This window comes from Oncorhynchus nerka, linkage group LG14, assembly GCF_034236695.1.
Source record: "Oncorhynchus nerka isolate Pitt River linkage group LG14, Oner_Uvic_2.0, whole genome shotgun sequence".
NCBI classification, from domain to species: domain Eukaryota; kingdom Metazoa; phylum Chordata; class Actinopteri; order Salmoniformes; family Salmonidae; genus Oncorhynchus; species Oncorhynchus nerka.
This window is the reverse complement of record NC_088409.1, coordinates 41,203,023-41,225,293: the sequence shown is the minus strand read 5'-3', so window position 1 is coordinate 41,225,293 and position 22,271 is coordinate 41,203,023. Positions and strand designations below refer to the sequence as shown.

The following is a 22,271-nucleotide window of genomic DNA, read 5'->3' as shown; positions in this document are numbered from 1 at the left end:
TATTGGATGTATACTGTGTATGTGTGTCTTGCCTGTCTTGTGTGGACATGTTGACGTCTATTGCCATTAACGCAAGCTGGTGCACCTGCACTCACCGGGGCCGCTACAGCATTTCTTGACCACTGCTTAAGCTTGATAGTCTAGGAATAACCTTTGGCTGCGCTAATATCCTGAAGACGAGCTCCAAAGTGCTTGGATCAGCATGATGGAATCACACATTATCGGTGTTGGAGGTGGAGAGCGGTGGAAACGGCCATCATTTCTTGGCCGGTGGAGTAACTATATGGTTCTGCCAGGGCTTTAGCCTCAGTGCTACACTATCGTCAATCAAGCCTGTCAAAATGGATTGAGTGCAGTCTGTAATATACAGTGCAGTTGGAAATAGACATTTTTTAATCATCCTCCTGTCTTCCATGCACCCTCTCTTAATGTGGCTATGGGGATGTGTGAGGGAAACAAGGGTTAAGAGATTTCTTGTTGTTTACTAGGGTGACATAATAGGGTAACATTTCTCCTCTCTGAAGGTTGAGTTTCATAGTTAAGGGTATGAGTTCCATAAGAAGGGTCTCATTGATCACACATTTACCACCATTGAAAAACAGGTGGTGTTAAAAAGAGATAGAATGCTGCAGACCGATGGGTGTGTCAAATATTCACCATTAAAGAGCACTTCTCTTCAAACACACCATAAAACCTGTCCTGCAGACCACTGGTGAAATGCATCATCACACCAGGATAAACAATGCCACAAAGTTGAATTCCATTGCCAACTTTATTTGTTTAAATACAGGATTGGAGCCATGTTGTCCCTCTCCATGGTCTGTTTATCACTGTAGGTTGGTGGTTAGTTCAGCTCTTATTACATAAACCATACAGCATAAGCCCATGGAACGTCTTGTATTCATTAGTGGTTCTGTGGGCTTTTCCTGGGTAACGTCTATGGATCCATGGAGCTCTACTCCTGCAGTAAGAGCTTTCCCTGTGATAGCATGTCAATTCCAACTGCCAATATGGAACGATCAAAGCTTCTGTTTGCGAGCCTGATCTATTGAGGGAGTCTGCTTTGTGGGGAAGGAGCCAAGGCTACCTTGTTCATCTGATTTCTCCATAATGAACGAGAAAGGTTGAATGGTGACATGGAGCCGGTGCTACTCTGAAGACAGAGGGCGCTATCACCAAACAGATCAACAGGCTTCTCATTGGTCTTCTCCAAGACTCCCTCAGAATGACAGATTTTGCATGGTGATTCTCCACAATCTGCAGCTGTCTCAAAGCAGTTAGGGATTAACATTTGAGGGTTTTTACCACATATTGTGCATGAGCATTTATTTTTTTATACCAGATTATTTGCAATATGTGCTAAAATGTTAAGCTTTTCAAACCCTTAAAATAATACTATACTGAACATATTTTTCAAAGCTTCTAGATTTTTACTTTCACTTTCATAAAGTATTCAAAGATTCCTATAATTTAACAGGACCATGTGTAGCTGATGTAATCAGTGGCACTGCTGAATGTCAGAGTATTGATCCCTGTCTTCCATCTCCAAATCGCCCCAAGATACGGATGAAATAGAAAAGAAGCGACGGCTGACATTTCCATTGGAATCTATGCCTATACACTTCCACTCTGTGACAATCAGCATTGAGGAGACAGGACGCGAAACACATCATGTTGTTTGCACAGAATGGCTGAGCCCCCTAATGTTAGGAGACATTAACGAACAATCAGCAACAGGTTTGTTAGATGTAATATTTGAACCTGGTCAGGAATTCTAATAAACCCTATCTAGTAGATGCAAAGGCCTGTTTAAAGACACGTTCTTCTCCTACTAGCCACGTTTACCCGTCTTCAGGAAGAGATCGCAGCTAATATCAATATTTCATAAACAAATGAGTGATTTGATGGAGGGAAGCATCAGAGTGGCCCTGGAGGGTCTGGATCAATGGCAGGATGGTTCTGCCTGGCTGTCTCTGCCAATCTCAGCCCAGGATAATGTTATTACCAATCAGTCCGAGTGGACCATCGACCAGCCCACTGCTCTTTAAGAGGGCTAATCTGATAAAAATCGTCAAAACATTTGTTCAGTGACGAACAGCAGCAGGTCCAGCCCAGCACTCTGGATCGACTCTCTAAAAGGTCTCTCTCCTGGCTGGAGGTTCTGCATTTAGAGGTTGGGGCTGTAGTCACTTACACACTTCTCTAGGAGTAGTGGTATATGGGACTCTTTGAAATAGTGTGTGGAATGTTAGTAGAACACATCTTTATAGTGAAAAACCATGGGGAAAGTGTTTTCAGTGAATACAAAACATGTGTTCTTGCCATCTGTACTGCATCAAACAGTTCCCTCATGTTGGACAACACTTCCGGTCTCCCCCCATGCCCTCAGTGCCTTCCCTTTAAGGCCCCACGAAGTTTGTGTTCGCAGACTAGACTAGATTTCCCCCAGCCAAATTCCTCTCCTAATAGCTGTTCATACATCACATCGGAATCTCAGCAGATGTGTCTGTAATCTCTCTCTCTCTCACTCTCTCTCTTTCTCTATGCCACCTCTCTCTCTCTCTCTCTCTCTCTCTCCCTCTATCTCTCTCTCTCCATGTCCCCTCTCTCTCTCAATTCAATTTAATTCAAGGGCTTTATTGGCATGGGAAACACATAACATTGCCAAAGCAAGTGAAGTATATAATCACTCTCTCGCTCGCTCGCTCTCTCTCTCTCTCTCTGTCTCAGAGATAAGAGCCAGAATTTCTTGTTTGCCCTCCACCCCCATACTTACCCACCTCACTAAACTACACACAGAGTAGTTCCAATTCAGTTAGAGGACTCATCCACTGTAGCCTTGTATGAGCTGGGAGTTAGGGGCTATGGAGTGTGTGTGGGGAGGGGGCTAAGAGGCCTTCCCCCTGGGGAGTATAGGGAGTGTGAGCGAAAGCGTGAGAAAGAGGAAATGGAGGAAGGGAAATCAGGAAACCACACAGCAGCGATCTATGATGGTCAACGCACAGGAAGTAATAGTTTGGAATCTACATAGAATCCCCATATAAACAATTCACATCATAACTGGCTGTTTGGCTTCATAATTAGACAGTAGACTTTAAGGGGAAATGTCACATGTTCAACCTCAGTCTGGGTGGTTCCCTATAGCAGGACTATAAATAGTCCTTTAGGATTCCTTTTATTTGTCTGTCCATACAACCATTAGCGAATTAAAGTTGTACTGTTATCTGTCTATTGATCTGTGCTGTGAAACATGTGCTCTCTCTGTTCTCTCTCTGTTCTCTCTTTTTCTCTTTTCTCTCTCTTTAGCTCTCCCTCTCTCTTTACTCTCACTCACCCCCACACGCACTCACATCTCACTCTCTTACATGCACATATACCTTACAACCAGTCACTCCAGAACTTCAGCATGGATAAAATACAATATATACTCTTCAAATTGTTTCAATTTCTTACATTGTCCTTTGAGAATGATACCATTGCAAGTTCCACGTTTGCAACTTGTATGGTGTATAATTGTCTGTCTGTAAAACAAATTAACATTCTGGAACACAACACTGGTACAAGTACAACTATATATACCTATTTAGCAGACTTTGGTGGACACTCATGGTTACCCTATGTGACCTCTCTATTAAACCCAAACTGCTACAGACCTATATCTATCCTACCCTGCCTTTCTTAAAAGCCAAGTTAACAAACAAATTACCGACCATTCAGAATCCCACCGTAGCTTCTCCGCTATGCAATCTGGTTTCAGAGCTGGTCATGGGTGCACCTCAGCCAAGCTCAAGGTCCTAAATGATATCGTAACCGCCATTGATAAGAGACATTACTGTGCAGCCGTATTCATCGACCTGGCCAAGGCTTTCAACTCTGTCAATCACCGCATTCTTATCGGCAGACTCAACAGACTCAACCCTTGGTTTCTCAAATGATTGCCTCGCCTGGTTCACCAACTACTTCTCAGACTGCCCTAACCCACCTGGACAAGAGGAATACCTATGTGAGAATGCTGTTCATCGACTACAGCTCGGCATTCAACACCATAGTACCCTCCAAGCTCGTCATCAAGCTCGAGACCCTGGGTCTCGACCCCGCCCTGTGCAACTGGGTACTGGACTTCCTGACGGGCCGCCCCCAGGTGGTGAGGGTAGGCAACAACATCTCCTCCCCGCTGATCCTCAACACGGGGGCCCCACAAGGGTGCGTTCTGAGCCCTCTCCTGTACTCCCTGTTCACCCACGACTGCGTGGCCACGCACGCCTCCAACTCAATCATCAAGTTTGCGGACGACACAACAGTGGTAGGCTTGATTACCAACAACGACGAGATGGCCTACAGGGAGGAGGTGAGGGCCCTCGGAGTGTGGTGTCAGGAAAATAACCTCACACTCAACGTCAACAAAACTAAGGAGATGATTGTGGACTTCAGGAAACAGCAGAGGGAACACCCCCCTATCCACATCGATGGAACAGTAGTGGAGAGGGTAGCAAGTTTTAAGTTCCTCGGCATACACATCACAGACAAACTGAATTGGTCCACTCACACTGACAGCGTCGTGAAGAAGGCGCAGCAGCGCCTCTTCAACCTCAGGAGGCTGAAGAAATTCGGCTTGTCACCAAAAGCACTCACAAACTTCTACAGATGCACAATCGAGAGCATCCTGGCGGGCTGTATCACCGCCTGGTACGGCAACTGCTCCGCCCTCAACCGTAAGGCTCTCCAGAGGGTAGTGAGGTCTGCACAACGCATCACCGGGGGCAAACTACCTGCCCTCCAGGACACCTACACCACCCGATGTTACAGGAAGGCCATAAAGATCATCAAGGACATCAACCACCCGAACCACTGCCTGTTCACCCCGCTATCATCCAGAAGGCGAGGTCAGTACAGGTGCATCAAAGCTGGGACCGAGAGACTGAAAAACAGCTTCTATCTCAAGGCCATCAGACTGTTAAACAGCCACCACTAACATTGAGTGGCTGCTGCCAACACACTGTCATTGACACTGACCCAACTCCAGCCACTTTAATAATGGGAATTGATGGGAAATTATGTAAATATATCACTAGCCACTTTAAACAATGCTACCTTATATAATGTTACTTACCCTACATTATTCATCTCATATGCATACGTATATACTGTACTCTACATCATCGACTGCATCCTTATGTAATACATGTATCACTAGCCACTTTAACTATGCCACTTTGTTTACTTTGTCTACATACACATCTCATATGTATATACTGTACTCGATACCATCTACTGTATGCTGCTCTGTACCATCACTCATTCATATATCCTTATGTACATATTCTTTATCCCCTTACACTGTGTATAAGACAGTAGTTTTGGAATTGTTAGTTAGATTACTTGTTGGTTATCACTGCATTGTTGGAACTAGAAGCACAAGCATTTCGCTACACTCGCATTAACATCTGCTAACCATGTGTATGTGACAAATAAAATTTGATTTGATTTGATTTGATAGAGTTCAGTGTGTCAAATCGGAGGGCCTATTGTCCGGACCTCTGGCAGTCTCTATGGGAGTGGCACAGGGTTAAATTCTTGGGCTGACTCTCTTCTCTGTATACATCAATGATGTCGCTCTTGCTGCTGGTGATTCTCTGATCCACCTCTATGCAGACGACACCATTCTGTATACATCTGGCCCTTCTTTCGACACTGTGTTAACTAACCTCTAAACAAGCTTCAATGCCATACAACTCTCCTTTCGTGGCCTCCAACTGCTCTTACAGTGGGGCAAAAAAGTATATAGTCAGCCACCAATTGTGCAAGTTCTCCCACTTAAAAAGATGAGAGAGGCCTGTAATTGACATCATAGGTGCACTTCAACTATGACAGACAAAATGAGAAAGAAAAATCCAGAAAATCACATTGTCGGTTTTTGAATGAATTTTTTGCAAAATATGGTGGAAAATAAGTATTTGGTCAATAACAAAAGTTTATCTCAATACTTTGTTATATACCCTTTGTTGGCAATGACAGAGGTCAAACGTTTTCTGTAAGTCTTCACAAGGTTTTCACACACTGTTGCTGGTATTTTGGCCCATTCCTCCATGCAGATCTCCTCTAGAGCAGTGATGTTTTGGGGCTGTTGCTGGGCAACACGGACTTCCAACTCCCTCCAAAGATTTTCTATGGGGTTGAGATCTGGAGACTGGCTAGGCCACTCCAGGACCTTGAAATGCTTCTTACGAAGCCACTCCTTCGTTGCCCGGGCGGTGTGTTTGGGATCATTGTCATGCTGAAAGACCCAGCGCCACGTTTCATCTTCAATGCCCTTGCTGATGGAGGTTTTCACTCAAAATCTCACGATACATAGCCCCATTCATTCTTTCCTTTACACGGATCAGTCGTCCTGGTCCCTTTGCAGAAAAACAGCCCCAAAGCATGATGCTTCCACCCCCATGCTTCACAGTAGGTATGGTGTTCTTTGGATGCAACTCAGCATTCTTTGTCCTCCAAACACGACGAGTTGAGTTTTTACCAGAAAGTTCTATTTTGATTTCATCTGACCATATGACATTCTCCCAATCTTCTTCTGGATCATCCAAATTCTCTCTAGCAAACTTCAGACGGGCCTGGACATGTACTGACTTAAGCAGGGGGACACGTCTGGCACTGCAGGATTTGAGTCCCTGGCGGCGTAGTGTGTTACTGATGGTAGGCTTTGTTACTTTGGTCCCAGCTCTCTGCAGGTCATTCACTAGGTCCCCCTGTGTGGTTCTGGGATTTTTGCTCACTGTTCTTGTGATCATTTTCACCCCACGAGGTAAGATCTTGCGTGGAGCCCAAGATCGAGGGAGATTATCAGTGGTCTTGTATGTCTTCCATTTCCTAATAATTGCTCCCACAGTTGATTTCTTCAAACCAAGCTGCTTACCTATTGCAGATTCAGTCTTCGCAGCCTGGTGCAGGTCTACAATTTTGTTTCTGGTGTCCTTTGACAGCTCTTTGGTCTTGGCCATAGTGGAGTTTGGAGTGTGACTGTTTGAGGTTGTGGACAGGTGTCTTTTATACTGATAACAAGTTCAAACAGGTGCCATTAATACAGGTAACGAGTGGAGGACAGAGGAGCCTCTTAAAGAAGAAGTTACAGGTTTGTGAGAGCCAGAAATCTTGCTTGTTTGTAGGTGACCAAATACTTATTTTCCACCATAATTTGCAAATAAATGTATTAAACATCCTACAATGTGATTTTCTGGAATTTCTTTTCTCAATTTGTCTGTCATAGTTGAAGTCTACCTATGATGAAAATTACAGGCCTCTCTCATCTTTTTAAGTGGGAGAACTTGCACTATTGGTGGCTGACTAAATACTTTTTTGCCCCACTGTAAATGCAAGTAAAACTAAATGCATGCTCTTCAACTGATCGCTGCCAGCACCTGCCCGTCCGCCCAGCATCACTACTCTGGACGGTTCTGACGTAGAATATTTGGACAACTACAAATGTCTAGGTGTCACGTTAGCCTGTAAACTCTCCTTCCAGACTCACATTAAGTATCTCCAATCCAAAATTAAATCTAGAAACAGCTTCCTATTTCGCAACGAAGCATCCTTCACTCATGCTGCCAAACATACCCTCGTAAAGCTGACCATCCTTCCGATCCTTGACTTCGGCGATGTCATTTACAAAATAGCCTCCAACACGCTAATCAACTAATTGGATGCAGTCTATCACAGTGCCATCCGTTTTGTCACCAAAGCGCCATATACTACCCACCATTGCGACCTGTACGCTCTTGTTGGCTTCATACTCGTCGCCAAACCCACTGGCTCCAGGTCATCTACAAGTCTTTGCAAGGTAAAGCCCCACCTTATCTCAGCTCTCTGGTCACCATAACAGCACCCACCCGTAGCACATGCTCCAGCAGGTATATCTCACTGGTAACCCCAAAGCCAATTCCTCATTTGGCCACCTTTCTTTCCAGTTCTCTGCTGCCAATGACAGGAACAAACTGCAAAAATCACTGAAGCTGGAGACTCATAACTCCCTCACTAGCTTTAAGCACCAGCAGTCAGAGCAGCTCACAGATCACTGCACCTGTACATAGCCCACCTGTAAATAGCCCACCCAAATACCTCATCCCCATACTGTATTTATTTATTTTTCTTGCTCCTTTGCACCCCAGTATCTCTACTTGCACATTCATCTTCTGCACATCTACAGTTTCAGTGTTTAATTGCTATGTGTGGAAGGACCACCAAAGGGCAGGCTGGGCTCACGGATAGTAGCCCAACCAGGCATGGGAGTCAAGGTGACCAAAGGCAATTAAGCACAGCTGACGGTACTAATGACCTATTCTCTTTCCCCTACAAGAGAGAGGAGGGAACCGGCAGAGAGAAAAAGAAAGGAAAGAGTGTTTGCTCCTCCAAAGGAGAAGACGTACCTTTCGGAAGGTGAAAATAAGAGAAAGGCAAACTACCTCTGGGGAATGGCCACCAGGAGAGGGGAGCTATCCACGAACTAACCATTAAGACGGTGACAAATCAGAGATTTATGTTATAGTTTAAAGATACTCGTCTTGTGTTCCTTTTTCGTGTAAAGAAGAAGATTTATGTTTTCCTAAAGGTGAAATAAAGAAATTTAAATATACATTTTTAAATTAATCTTCTTAGGGATCGGCGCCCCATCAACGGGACAGTTGTAAATCATGCAGCGTCTTTTGTCACCGTTGCAGATTTTAGAGAAACAACAAATGCCGGTACATATAAGTGTCTTATATTGGCTAAAATATTAATTATTGTTAATATAACTGCACTGTCTAATTTACAGTAGCTATTACTGAGAAAAAATGCCATACTATTGTTTGAGGAGAGCTCCTAACAACAAAACACTTTTTTTCACCGTGATAGGTTTGATAAATTCACCTCTGATGGTGAAATGCGTACTTACATTCTGAAATCTTGCTCTGATTTATCATCCAAAGGGTCCCTGAGATAACATGAAGTGTCTTTTTGTTTGATAAAATCGTTTTACATATCCTAAAAAGGTCCATATAGCATGCATGATCGATTTTGCTAACCTTTTGCGACAGCATGCCTTTTCCTTTTGGACAACAATTATAAGAATATTCAGAGTCATGAAGTTATGAAAACGGGTTGTTTTGCAAATGTTGAACTAATAATATGGCTACTAATAAGGAAAAGCTACATCAAATTCCAAGTATGCAGATTTGACGATATTCTTGCTGAAAAATATAATATGAATGCCAATGTCTCCTTCACGATTTGCCCAAATGTACCTGGGTGACTTCACACTAAAGGTCATGTAGTTCACTCATGCTTCAAGTTATCCATATGAAACTTTGCACATACACTGCTGCTTTCTTGTGGACACCATCGGAATTACAACTAGAGTGATGGCTAGAACTGGGACCTTTCTCTTGCATTTCAAAGATGGTGGTAGAAATAAAACAGTTGTTTTTATCTTTGTATTTTCTTATACCAGATCTATTGTGTTATATTCTCCTACATTCAATTCACATTTCCACAAACTTCAAAATGTTTCCTTTGAAATGGTACCAAGAATATGCATATCCTTGCTTCAGGTCCTGAGCTACAGGCAGTTAGATTTGCTATGTCATTTTAGGCAAAAATTGAAAAAAAGGGGGCTATCCCTAAATTTATTTTTATTTATTTTATTTATTTATTTATATAGCCCTTCGTACATCAGCCGATATCTCAAAGTGCTGTACAGAAACCCAGCCTAAAACCCCAAACAGCAAGCAATGCAGGTGTAAACGCTGTGGCAGTCCTCTCTTCCTATGAATGGTATTAGTTGTCTGGCTGGCAGAGTGGGCCTGTGTGTGGAAGACTGGGGTCCACAGCAGGAGGCCATGGCCAATGACACTGGAACAATGAGGCATGTGAAGGAATCACGTCACTGTTTGGCTGACCACCTCCCCCTCTCAAATACTGATGAGGCCAGATTCTAAAGAGAGCTACACTGCCTCACTGGGTTGTGTGCTACTCAATCAAGCAAATAGACCTCAGAATATGTTTTGAGACACAATAGAATGTACAATCTGGTTACAATGAAACAGATTATTGGAATTTAGCTGTTGTCCACATTTTCTAACATTGCTCCCACCTGCGTGCATTAGAGACATTTTAATGTATGAGCCGCTCTGCCGAAACTTCCAGTAAAATGCAATGCTGAAATTGGGGGGTAAAAACATATGCTTAAACAAGATTTACAACAGTCAGAGTAATTTAATTTTCAATTTGTATGAAGGTGGTTCGCTTGGTTTTAAGGGCAAGAATGACCTTTCGGATGAATTTGTCTGCAATCAATAAGCTGCCCTATCCCAGCCTCTGATCCTTTATCTGCTTCCTCTGATCTACCCTGAGTTTGTATCGATCCGTGGGAGTGGCTGATGGCTCGGGCCTGTTTGTGTGGTTGTGAGACAGACTAGCGTCCCTCACCACAAGAGCGGCTGTGTGCATACAGATCAGTGGCTTCCCACTGGGCACAGACATCAATTCAACGTCTATTCCACATTGGTTCAATGTAATTACATTGAAATGGTGTGGAAACAACGTTGACTCAACCAGTGTGTGGCCAGTGGGTTATGACTCAGATTGGTCAAAGTTCTGTTAGAGCGCAGCATTTATGGATGATTAACCTACTCTACTTAATAACACATGACAGAGGGAATGGGAGAGTGAGAAATTGTATTTGTTAGTGGCGTTAATCATTATCAAATAGTTCATTGCCATAGCAGCATTGTTTACCTTGTGTCCACAGAACATATTGAAACTGAAAAAGGTCAAAAGTAAAAGCAATGTTTTCTGTAACACACAAAATTTTAATGCATTGTAGCCTATAATTATTTGAATAATGTTGCCTCACTGTGAGTACAGTTTGTTCAACACCATTCCTCAGCCGTAGTGTAGTGAAGTATCGGCACAAAGGAGTGGTCCTCGTTTTGTTGTCACTTTAATTTAGTTTCCTGTGGGACCTCCCTTCCTTCCCAGAGGAAGCCTTAAATCAACCAAGTGGTGCTGAATCTCCTGAATCCAAGTTGTCTGTCATCATGTTACGTGTTCTGTGACCTGGAAACATCTGCAGGACAGAGGACAGCGAGAAGCTATCCTTGTAGCTGAAGACAGAGCAGTACACTTCAACTTTAACCTATACTTTTCTTGTTACATTGAGATATCACAGTTTATGCTCATATTAGTACTCACATACAGTGCCTTTGGAAAGTATTCATACCCCTTGACTTATTTCACAATGTGTTGTGTTACAGCCTGAATTCAAATTCGATAAAATATTTTAAGAAATCTCACCAATCCACACAAAATACCCTATAATCACAAAGTGTTGTTTTAAAAAAAACATTTATTAAAATGAAATGAAGAAATATCACATTTACATAAGTATTAACACTGCTTACTCAATACTTTGTAGAAGCAGCGATTGCATCTGTGAGTCTTTCTGGGTAAGTCTCTAAGAGATTTCCACAACTGGATTGTTCAACATTTTCCCATTATTCTTTAAAAAATTCTTCAAGCTCTGTCAAACTGGTTGTTGATCATTGCTAGACAGCCAGATTCAGGTCTTGCAATAGATTTTCAAGTAGATTTAAGTCAAAACTATAACTTGTATACTCAGGATCATTCACACTCTTCTTGGTAAGCTACTCCACTGTAGATTTGGACTTGCATTTTAAGTTATTGTCCTGCTGAAAGGTGAATTAATCTCCCAGTGTCTGGTGGAAAGCAGACAAAACCAGGTTTTCCTCTAGGATTTTGCCTGTGCTTAGCTCCATTCCATGTATTTGTTATCCTGAAAAACTCCCCGTCCTTAATGATTACAAGCATACCCATAACATGATGCAGCCACCACTATGATTGAAAACATGGAGAGTGGTAGTCAGTGGTGTTTTGTATTTGATTTGCCCCAAACATAACACTTTGTATTCAGGACAAAAAGTAAATTGATTTGGCACATTTTTTGCTGTATTACTTTAGTGCCTTGTTGCAAATAGGATACATGTTTTGGAATATGTTTTATTCTGTACAGGCTTCCTTCTTTTCACTCTGTCAGTTAGGTTAGTACTGTGGAGGAACTACAATGTTGTTGACCCATCCTCAGTTTTCTCCTATCACAGCCATTAAACTCTGTAACTATTTTAATGTCACCATTGTCATCATTGTGAAATTCCTGAACGGTTTCCTTCCACTCCGGAAACTGAGTTAGGAAGGATGCCTGTATCTCTGTAGTGACTGCATGTATTGATACACCATCCAACGTGTAATTAATAACTTCACCATGCTCAAATGGATATTCAATGCTGCCTTTTTTTACCATCTATCAATAGGTTCCTTTCTTTGTGAGGCATTGGAAAACCTCCCTGGTCCTTATGGTTGAATCTGTGTTAGAAATTCACTGCTGATGAGGGACCTTACAGATCATTTTATGTGTGGGGTACAGAGATGAAGTAGTCTTTCAAAAAGCATGGAAAACACTATTATTGCACACAGAGTGAGTCCATGCAAGTTATTATGGGATTTGTTAAGCACATTTTTACTCCAGAACCTATTCAGGCTTGCCATAACAGAGGAGTTGAATACTGATTGACTCAAGACATTTCAGCTTTTCATTTTTTATTAATATGTAAAAAAAAGTTCAAAAAACACAATTTCACGTTTACATTATGGGGTATTTTGTGTAGGCCAGTAAAAAAAAAAATTCAGGCTGTAACACAACAACAGGTGGACAACGTCAAGGGGTGTGAAAACTTTCTGTAGGCACTGTATGTTGTTGACACAGGCATATGTTGAGGCACCTACAGTATCTGGCTGTGATCCAACCTTGGAGCCTCCGGCTTTATCTCACGTCTCATAGCACTCACTGTGCCCGAGAAGCACTTTCATGGCTGTTGATCAACCCTTTCTCTAATGGACTGTCATTCCAACCCACATTTGTGTTCCCATGGGAGTTGCTCAAATCCGGGATGACGGGTGCTAAATCCTCTCTTAAAGGTAACAACTTTTTGTTTGCAGAGCAATCCCTCATTCCAAGTAACACAACTGTGGTCATGCGGAATAAAGGATGGTTTCTTTTTATATTAACAGCAAACAGTTCTGACCTACAACTGTATTTTCATGTGTTTCTCAAAGGCCAGTTTTGTTGTCACTATAGGCTGCTTAGTCATAGTAAATAACTGTATAATCTTTCTAAATGTCCTGCAAATTAAAAACCAGTGAAGTAAGGGGCAACAATAATCCACAAACCAGACTATTCATGACATGAAAGGCTCTTCCAGTTTACCCTCAACCAACCATATTCAAGACAAACTATTTATAGAACAAGTACATCATGTCTATCCCCATTATTCCCCAAACACCGCCCTGCGTCAATTTAATCCCTTCTCTGGCAAAGTGGCACCTTCTGTTTTAGAAGAGACACTGGGGGGCTTTCCAGTGAACTAAAGTGACATCTTGTGGCAAAGAGGAAACACTAGAGCTAGAGTCCAAGGTCAGAAAGATCAAGTGTGGTCAATAGCATTGAGCTAATCTTCTATTTCAACAGCCATTCAACATGATAAGAGACAACCGTTTTTGATAACCTTTCATTTGAGGAAATATAATGTACATGCTAATCAAGTCCACACACGTCTCAATATTAGGAAGGTGTTCCTAATGTTTGCTATACTCAGTGCATGTAGCCTATTGTCTATTTTTAGTTGAACCCTGGGTTGAATTGAAACAATGGCTATTGATGTCTTCACAAATGTTTTATATGCCTAAATATTGATGATATATGACTTAGAAAGTATGGTTACATTTCATTTGCTCTGTTAAACCTACCATTTGAAATTACTTTAATAGCAACAGGGAATCTATTTAGTTATTAAACAGGGAAGCTATTTAATTATCATTCTCACGATAGCACTGGTAATAGTCAGTGACAAATATAAGCAGGTCTTGGATATAATCTTGGATGGGAGACCAAATTAATATCTGTACGTAGATCAATTCTCCAGTAGGGGGTGCTGCCCAGCCTATTCTTTTTATTTTCTGATAGTCGATATACACTAACGTTGAAGACCTGAACATTGTTTCGAAGGTAGATATTCAACATATTTGTCTATGTTGGAAATTGCTTACCATGATGACATAATCCTGTAGTTGATATTTCCATGTCACAATAGCTTGACAAATGACCTTGAAACAAAGTTGATTCAACCAGTTTGTGACTAGTGGGGTGTAGGATCTTAATTTGACCAGTTCCTTCTCAAGAATAAAATAATCCTGCAGCAGCAGGATTTGATTATTTTAAAACAAAAGGGATGATTTCTAACTGGAAATTAGTTTTGATATGCTACAGTAGGCTATAGTTTAGGTGTAGCCTATGGATGCTTTTCAGATTCACTTGTATGTAGTGGAGACCAATATCTATCTTGTCTTATTAAGTTATATAAAATAATGGTTGTTAATGTGTATGGTTGCATTTCAGATACATTTTTGTACATTTGAATGTAGCAGTTGTAGGAACTACAGTAGTAGGACATTTATTCTGTCTGGTGCTTTAGCGTTTGATCGAGCGAGAGAGAAAGAAAACTGTGGGTTTTCAGTGAATTTATGTAAATCACGAGGCTCATTTGAATACGGTGAAGGAATATTCTCAGCGACAACAAAGTGATCAAATTAAAATACCACACCTGTACATAACATAAGTGACCTAATAACTAAGCAGTATGCCATGAAATGATATTATATTGTGATATCACAGTTTATGCTCATGTTAGCACTCACATATGTTCATGATGCAGACATATGATGTTGATGCACCTACAGTATGTATCTGGCTGTGACCAAACCTTGGAGCCTCCAGCTGAATCTCACGTCGTATAATGTAGCACACACTATGCCTGAGAAGCAATTTCATTTTTGTTGCTCAACCCTGTTTCCAGTAAACTGTCATTCCAACCCACATTTGTTTTCCCATGGGAGTTGCTCAAATCCAGGAATGACGGGTGCTAAGTCCTCTCTTAACATTAACAAATGATAGACAAAGGACATCCTGTCTATCCCCATTATGCAAAAATATGTATAATTATTGCCCAAACAGGCCCCTCCCCCCCCCTGGCAAAGTGGTACAATATGTCTTGGATGACATCTTGTGGCAAGGAGGAAACACTAGAGACCAAGGTCAGAAAGTGTGGTCAATAGTATTGAGGTAATCTTCTATTTCAACAGCCATTCAGCATGAGAAGACACAACTGTTTTTGTTTACCTTTTGTCGTGGAAATTCTTACACAGGGACACTCGAAGTCAATCTTAATGAATCATTGTTTATTGCCAGCGTGCTGGAGAGGCTCCAACCAACTCAATGCACCATAGTACACATGTCAATCAGGAACTCTGCCTGGGAAGTCACAGCCGTTGTCGTATATATGACTATACACAGACAAGTTATATTTGTATGATTTCGCATAATGAATGAATCATTACCGTTTTGTTTCATCCATGTGAATGGCCAATACTGGTTCATAACACGTGACAGACCAATACCTCACGAGACTTCATTCTCTCTATGCTGAGACCTTGAAACGGAGATATCTTGCGTTCGTTCTCAAAACAAGGTCTGGGCGTACTGCCAAATTGCAGCTACTGATAGTGAGGATTTGTACAGTCAGCCACTTCTGTGCCATGAACACAGAAATTCGTTATTTAGAACAGCACATGAATAGAACACAGAAATTTGTTATAAGAATAGCACAAACATAAACATTTCCCTTACACTTTCATTTGACAAAATATACTGTACATCCTAATCAAGTCTGGAATTATTAGAGATAGCAGATAAAACATTGGACGTGAGCTTTTAGTTATATAGACTAAACCGTCATAGAATGATCATCAAAGAGAAGACAAAGAAGTTCAAAGTGTGCCATAATGTCTGCAGATTCACTATGCACATAAAATAATAAGAGAAACAATGCTTATTCCACCTGTTTATTAACATTAAAGCTGTTGAACAGGAATGTTAAGTTGATATGGCTATTAGCTGAGTAAAACCAGACAAAACATCAGCTAACAATACACTGACCTGTCTGGCACACCTTGTTCACCTGGTTGTCATTATTTTAATGACTTTACCATTGTTCCACCTTGTCTGCTTAAATCCCCTACAAAGGCCATGATTTTTCAAATGAGGCCCTATTTTCCATTGATAACATTTTATGTGAGATGGAATCTTTCTGAAGTTTCCAGTCTGTTCTTCAGAAATGAACAACAAAACCTGTTGGCAAATGGGTAATGGGGGATGAATGAATTTGGATTTTCACACACTGGATAGTGAACTGTAATTTTTTTTGACAGGATAGGGGACATCTCAAATGACGTAATGTGGAATATTTGGGAAGTAGGATTCAGGAAGTATGCTTTGCGTGTCTCCCACCGTCAGTCAATACCACCCATCATGCCACCTACCGTTGAGCCCCTGCGAAACATATCCTCCCCTTTCCGATGGTAATGACTTAGCATAGTGTGACATCTGAAAGCGGGACGATACAGGGAGACCCAAAAAACACTGGGGGTAGCCGGCGAGCTCGCCAACTCCTCCTCAATATGACTGACCTGACAGATATCCCCTCCTCTTCCTCTATCTCCTCCTCTTTAGGGTTAACTGGACTGATTGGTCATATCAGGCAGTGTGTGTCACGGTCAGAGCTGAAGCACAAAGACAGTGGGTGAGCGCTGTCTCCCATGGTGTGGATACAGAGACACAGAGGTCCTTTCACTGCTCTGCTCAGCACTGTGACGGAGTGACTCTGAGGGCACTGCAGCTCCAGGGTGTATTTCAACTCCATTATTACGCGTCAATCCAAATGTCCAATAACTTGCCTTCAATGACAATGCATTTCCAAGTTTCAAATAGTTCAAAAAGTCACACGTTTTAGCTCTGATGTCCCTTATGTGTGCTATTTTGAAAATACCAAAAAATGCCTCTGTTTAGGGAACTGCAATTGCTTATCTGTAAAAATCCTTGCTTACTTTACAGAACTCAGTGGCTTTGTTTAGCAGGCAAGAGGCAAGAAGCAGTGGCCATAGCAACCTCAGTGGAGACAGAACAAGCCGGGTTTTGTATTTGTGGCAAAGGGCTGCTTGTGGCGTCCCTTGTTTCTGCTCTCCTGCGCACTTGCACGGTTGGACGCACACATGCACACGCACACACACAATCCTCCAGACTCTGTGTATATGGCAGTGTGGTGTCCTTGCATGGGCAATGTTTACAGGATGTTATCTGTCTCAGTGCCTGCCCCTCGTCCCTCTGAGTGGGTTCCCGTTGGAATGCAGAGAGGGGATGGAGGAGTTCCAAAGGGGGAGTGACGAGAGAGAGGAGAGAGAGAGAGAGACTACATATACATCCCAACACTAGGAGGCTGGTGTTCATAGGCACAGCTGGACTGTTGGATAACTGGACTTCACCCCCCTGTGTACCTTATTGGACTATTAGAGGTGAGTTTCTTCCTCTTATCTTTATCGTGCTCCATTTTGTCTGTCTCTCCGGGAAGTTTGAATTACCATCAAGGGTGTCAAGTTTTGTTTACACAGACTATCTATTCTTTGATGACCTGATCTTGTTTGAGAAGTATAGAGTACCCCTGAGACCTATATGAAAAAGTGAGGAACTGGTTTTGAAAGATCATTCTTTTTGTGCACTGACAAGACAAACAGGTGAAATTGAAGTGGATGTAGTCTTGCTGGTATCTCATGACTCAAGGATGTGGTCTCCATAAGAGCTCTATAGGCTGGTTTCTTCCCCAAGTGGCAAGGAAAATAATGGGTAGCAATACAATTTTACTCAGCACTCCTATGTTCAAAGTATTTGAGAGAAGTTGAGTGATATTGAAAAGAAGGCAAAATGGTTACATGGTAAAAATGGTTGGTTACAAAAATAGTTTGGGCTCGCCTTTTTCTTCCTCTTAATTGTACCCTTGGACTACCATTCTCACAGTCAACCATTTTTGTTCGCTAGTGAAGACTTGACATATCCTAAACCAGGACAATTGCTCAGTAAGTATTTTCCTTCACTATTTTCTTATTTATTAGAATGCCTTCAATTCAATGTGGTGATGAGTTACAAGTGAATTCTACAAAATATTTCAAAATTGAAATTAATTAATGTACTCACAACATTTTTTTTTAAACATGTTATAACTTAAAAATGGGATAGCAATAACTAGTGATGTTAGCTTATTTAATAGGACTAACGTAATTAGTACCGTGGTAGTCCTTGGGAAAGCATGTAAAATGACACCATTCATCCTGCCATGCAGCAATACCTGGTAATCCCACGGTCTATGGGTGTACATAGGAATCTGTATTTTGTGTTTTTCCTCTAATGTAAATGACTGATGCTACATTGTACATAGAGTTGCTGTGAATTCAATGACCCAATTGCTTTCAATTAACTGACATTTTAGTGTGTGGGAGAAGAAAAAAAAATTCAGTACAGAACAAGTGCAGTGGTGGATTTTTTTTCCTTGGATCTGGGTGTGCCTTTTTTCTGTAGTGGATATTGTCTCAGGGGAATGAGATATGTTTGAGTTCATCTCTTTTGTGTATTTTACATTGAAAATAATATGTCCACAAAGTAAATCCCCTTTTTCCCCAGGTTGTGGACATCTGTGTTTGATTTGGGTCTTGGCTATTGTTAGGCTTGTCAATTCAACTCCAAAAAGCCAGCACTGCAGTGTTGCGCAACTCTCCACGTCATAAAGCGAGAGTACACACACTGCTTTTGATATTTGCTCTGAGTCCCCATAAACATTCAGTATGTTAATTTTAAATCATGGTTTGAAGTGAGTCAGTGCCACTGAAGCTGTGAAGCTCGAGTCCTGTCATAGACCTGTCATAAACCTGAGACTCTGGGTGTGGCATGAAACTAGACTCTTGCAAGTCCCAACATGTTCTCCGTCTGTTTTATTGCTGAGAGTAGCTTGTTCTATTTGACTCCAACTGTCTGATGTAATCTGTGTTAGATGCTGTTCGTGTTTTTTGTGCTAGATACAATCAGTGGTGGAAAAAGTACCAAATTGTCATACTTGAGTAAAAGTAAAGATACCTTAATAGAAAATTACTTACTTTGGTTTTTAAAATACTTAAGTATCAAAAGTTAATGTAATTGCTAAAATATACTTAAGTATCAAAAATAATTTCAGATTCCTTATATTAAGCAATCCAGATGGCACCATTATCTGTTTTTTAAATTTATTTACGGATAGCCAGAGACACACTCCAACACTCAGACATAATTTACAATCAAAGCATGTGTGTTTAGTGAGTCCGCAAGATCAGAGGCAGTAGGGATGACCAGGGATGTTCTCTGACCATTTCCCTGTCCTGCATTCAAAATGTAACGAATACTTTTGGGTGTCAGGGTAAATGTATAGAGTAAAAAGTATATTATTTTCTTTAGGAATGTAGTAAAGTAAAAGTTAAAGTAAAAGTTGTCAAAAATATAAATAGTAAAGTACAAATACCCAAGAAAATGACTTAAGTAGTACTTTCAAGTATTTTTACTTAAGTACTTTACACCACTGATGACGATGATGATCGAAATGTAACAAATACTTTTGGGTGTCAGGGAAAATGTATGGAGTAAAAAGTATATTTTTCTCTTTAGGCATGTAGTAAAGTAAAGGTTAAAGTAAAAGTTGTCAAAAATATAAATAGTAAAGTACAAATACCCAAGAAAATGACTTAAGTAGTACTTTCAAGTAATTTTGCTTAAGTAATTTACACCACTGAAGACGATGATGATCGAGCCATCTCCAACACAAACTTCTTCAAACTAATAGCTAGCTAATCCTTAGAAATAAAAAAAGACCAAATCTGATGTTGCTGCCTTAACACATGTATTATTTCACCTCAACAAACCTTCACAATAGTTTTATCGTTTGTTCCTCTTTCTCTTTCAGACATCAACATAGTCAAAGAGTCTTTGAAGACCTATTTGGCCATTGTTACTTTGTTACAAAGCCCTCAAAATGACCAGTGTGGCAGAATGGCTCGTGCAGAACAGGGGCAAGATCGAGAAGGGGGTGGAGATCATGGGACAGGCCTCCGCAGTCCTGGCAGCCACTGTGGGTCAGCTCCATCCCGTCCTGGAGGCCGTGTTTGTAGCCTCCTCTGAGATCCTCAGCAACCCGGAAGGGCAGGATGCACGTTACCTGACTGAGCAGTTCAGCATGGTCAACCAAAAACTGGAAGGCATCCAGGCTGAGATCGAACAAATCGCCCTGGAGCTGCAGAGGACCTCCTTGAATAAGCAGAACTTTGACCGTGAGGCACAAATGCTCAGCCAGTACGAAAAGTTCCAGGACTTTGTCAACGCCAAGCCCAAGTTCAAAGAGAAGAAGATGGAGAAGTTCCTCAGCCATTATGAGAACACGGACACGGACTTGAACCTGGACGCGCTCTATAATGCCGTTACCGGGGACAATACCTCAGGTGACCCCATGCTGGAGACAGTGGTTTCCACAGAACAAAGGAGTAGAAGGGCGGTAGAAGATTTCTGTGCCAGGCTTAAGAAGCTCTTTGTGGTGGGCATCATTGCTGTCATGGGTTATGCCAGCCTCAAGGAAGGGGTTGTGGGGGATGAGATGGTGAAGAAGTGGCAGGAGCGTATGGAAGATGTTGAGAACCGCATGAAAGCAGCGGTGGATGATTGCACAGAAAACTTCGCTGATCAAGCCAAACTGGACATGGAACATCATCTTCAGGAGAAACCTGGCAGTGTTGACCTTGACTTCACCAAATCCCTATTAGACACCCTTATTAAGAAATTTGACTGGGTGAGCTGGTCTATCAGGGTCTTCAATGACAAGGAGCGCATTTTCTTTTTCAACTGGCTAGCTGGAAAGAAGTACCATGGAAGTAGAGGAGGAGCTAATTACTTTGATGTGTTGACCAAGAACAACATCAAAGTGGTGATCTCTTTCAGTGTACAGCCTAAGCCTATCAACAAGGGTCAGATTCAGCAAGAAATTGAGGGGCAGAAACTGAAGGGAAACATGATGGATGTGGCTCAGGTCCTCAGCAGAAGTCTCCCCAACTGCTTGGTGCATGCTGTCAGCCACTATAAGGAAGTGGTGGAGTCCAACAACTTCCAAGAGGATTGTTACTACTATGGAAAACACAAAAAAGCGTACTTATGCATTCATCCTGAGTAGCTTTTTTTTAAACAGTGCAATGCAAAATAGAGTAGACATAATGGGGAAAACTACAAATGCAATTCATGAATGTTTATAACTGAGTTTCGAGATGTTTTTATTGATATCTCAAACCTAGCTGACGCTTTAGTTAGTGATTGTGTGAAATATAATCTCTTGTTACAGACTGCAAAATGTTTATTTGTTTATCGACCTTGTATATTTTTGTGTAGTTAATTATCATTTACCAGAGGTGTCAAATACATGGTCCGCGGGGTCAGATTATTTTGGGGAAAAGCAATGGATAGTGGACTGTCTTGTGCAAAATTTCAAGGTGAAGAAATATAACCAATTTTCAGTATGGCGCCTCGATCTCTTTGAAGACTGAATGCGGCCCCCTGGGCAAAATGAGTTTGACACACCTGATTTAAACTATCAGGATTTGCACATGTGTATTAATGGACATATATGAGACATTTTATGCCAGGCAGTGGCTATCTACTCAACAACAGTGACAATGCATGAGAACCTGGTACTTCCTCCCACCAAATAGAAGAGTAAGATACCTTGTTTAACCTGCATTCCAGTATTTCATGATGACCATACTGTAAATTAGCACACCAGCCAGCGTAATAATATGTTATGTAAGCTTACTGCAAACAACTATTTCTCCTCATCAATGTACTGAGGACTTACTCAAGCTCCTTTGAAAAATGCTGTTGATAGACACACCACACGGTCCAAATCTATAGCCTTACCACATTACATCTCTGTCTATATTCACACATTTGATATCCTTCATACAGCTATAAAATGTTTATGGTCTTCTTTATTCATAATAAACCACAATTTAAAGGACATTGTTATTACTGGTCATCATTATGCAATAGTAAATTATGACTTGTATATTCTATCTCTACCTGCAGCTGAGGAAATGAGCCTAATTGGCATGATAACATAATTTTAGAGGGTACTTTATGTAAAAACGTTTAAGCAGAGGTACACGGAGTCATAAACATCGATAGTGATAATGTGTGACAGTTTATTTACATTACTCCCTAAACA

At 41.3% G+C, this 22,271-nt stretch overlaps 1 protein-coding gene across 4 annotated transcripts; it reads left to right on the top strand.

Annotated features, from left to right (window-relative positions):
* The first annotated feature begins 12,873 nt into the window (after nucleotides 1–12,873).
* Nucleotides 12,874–22,064, top strand: LOC115141092 (uncharacterized). 4 transcript variants are annotated; one of them, XM_065000075.1, is made up of 4 exons: nucleotides 12,874–13,023; nucleotides 16,670–17,195; nucleotides 17,303–17,508; nucleotides 19,974–22,064. In XM_065000075.1, the coding sequence occupies exon 4, from the start codon at nucleotides 20,043–20,045 to the stop codon at nucleotides 21,225–21,227; it is 1,185 nt and encodes a 394-aa protein (XP_064856147.1). In that variant the 5' UTR covers nucleotides 12,874–13,023; nucleotides 16,670–17,195; nucleotides 17,303–17,508; nucleotides 19,974–20,042; the 3' UTR covers nucleotides 21,228–22,064. The 4 variants fall into 4 exon arrangements, with proteins under 4 accessions (XP_064856147.1, XP_029535567.1, XP_029535565.1 ...); XM_029679707.2 differs by lacking the exon at nucleotides 16,670–17,195; XM_029679705.2 differs by having other exon boundaries at nucleotides 17,051–17,508.
* Nucleotides 22,065–22,271: the final 207 nt, after the last annotated feature.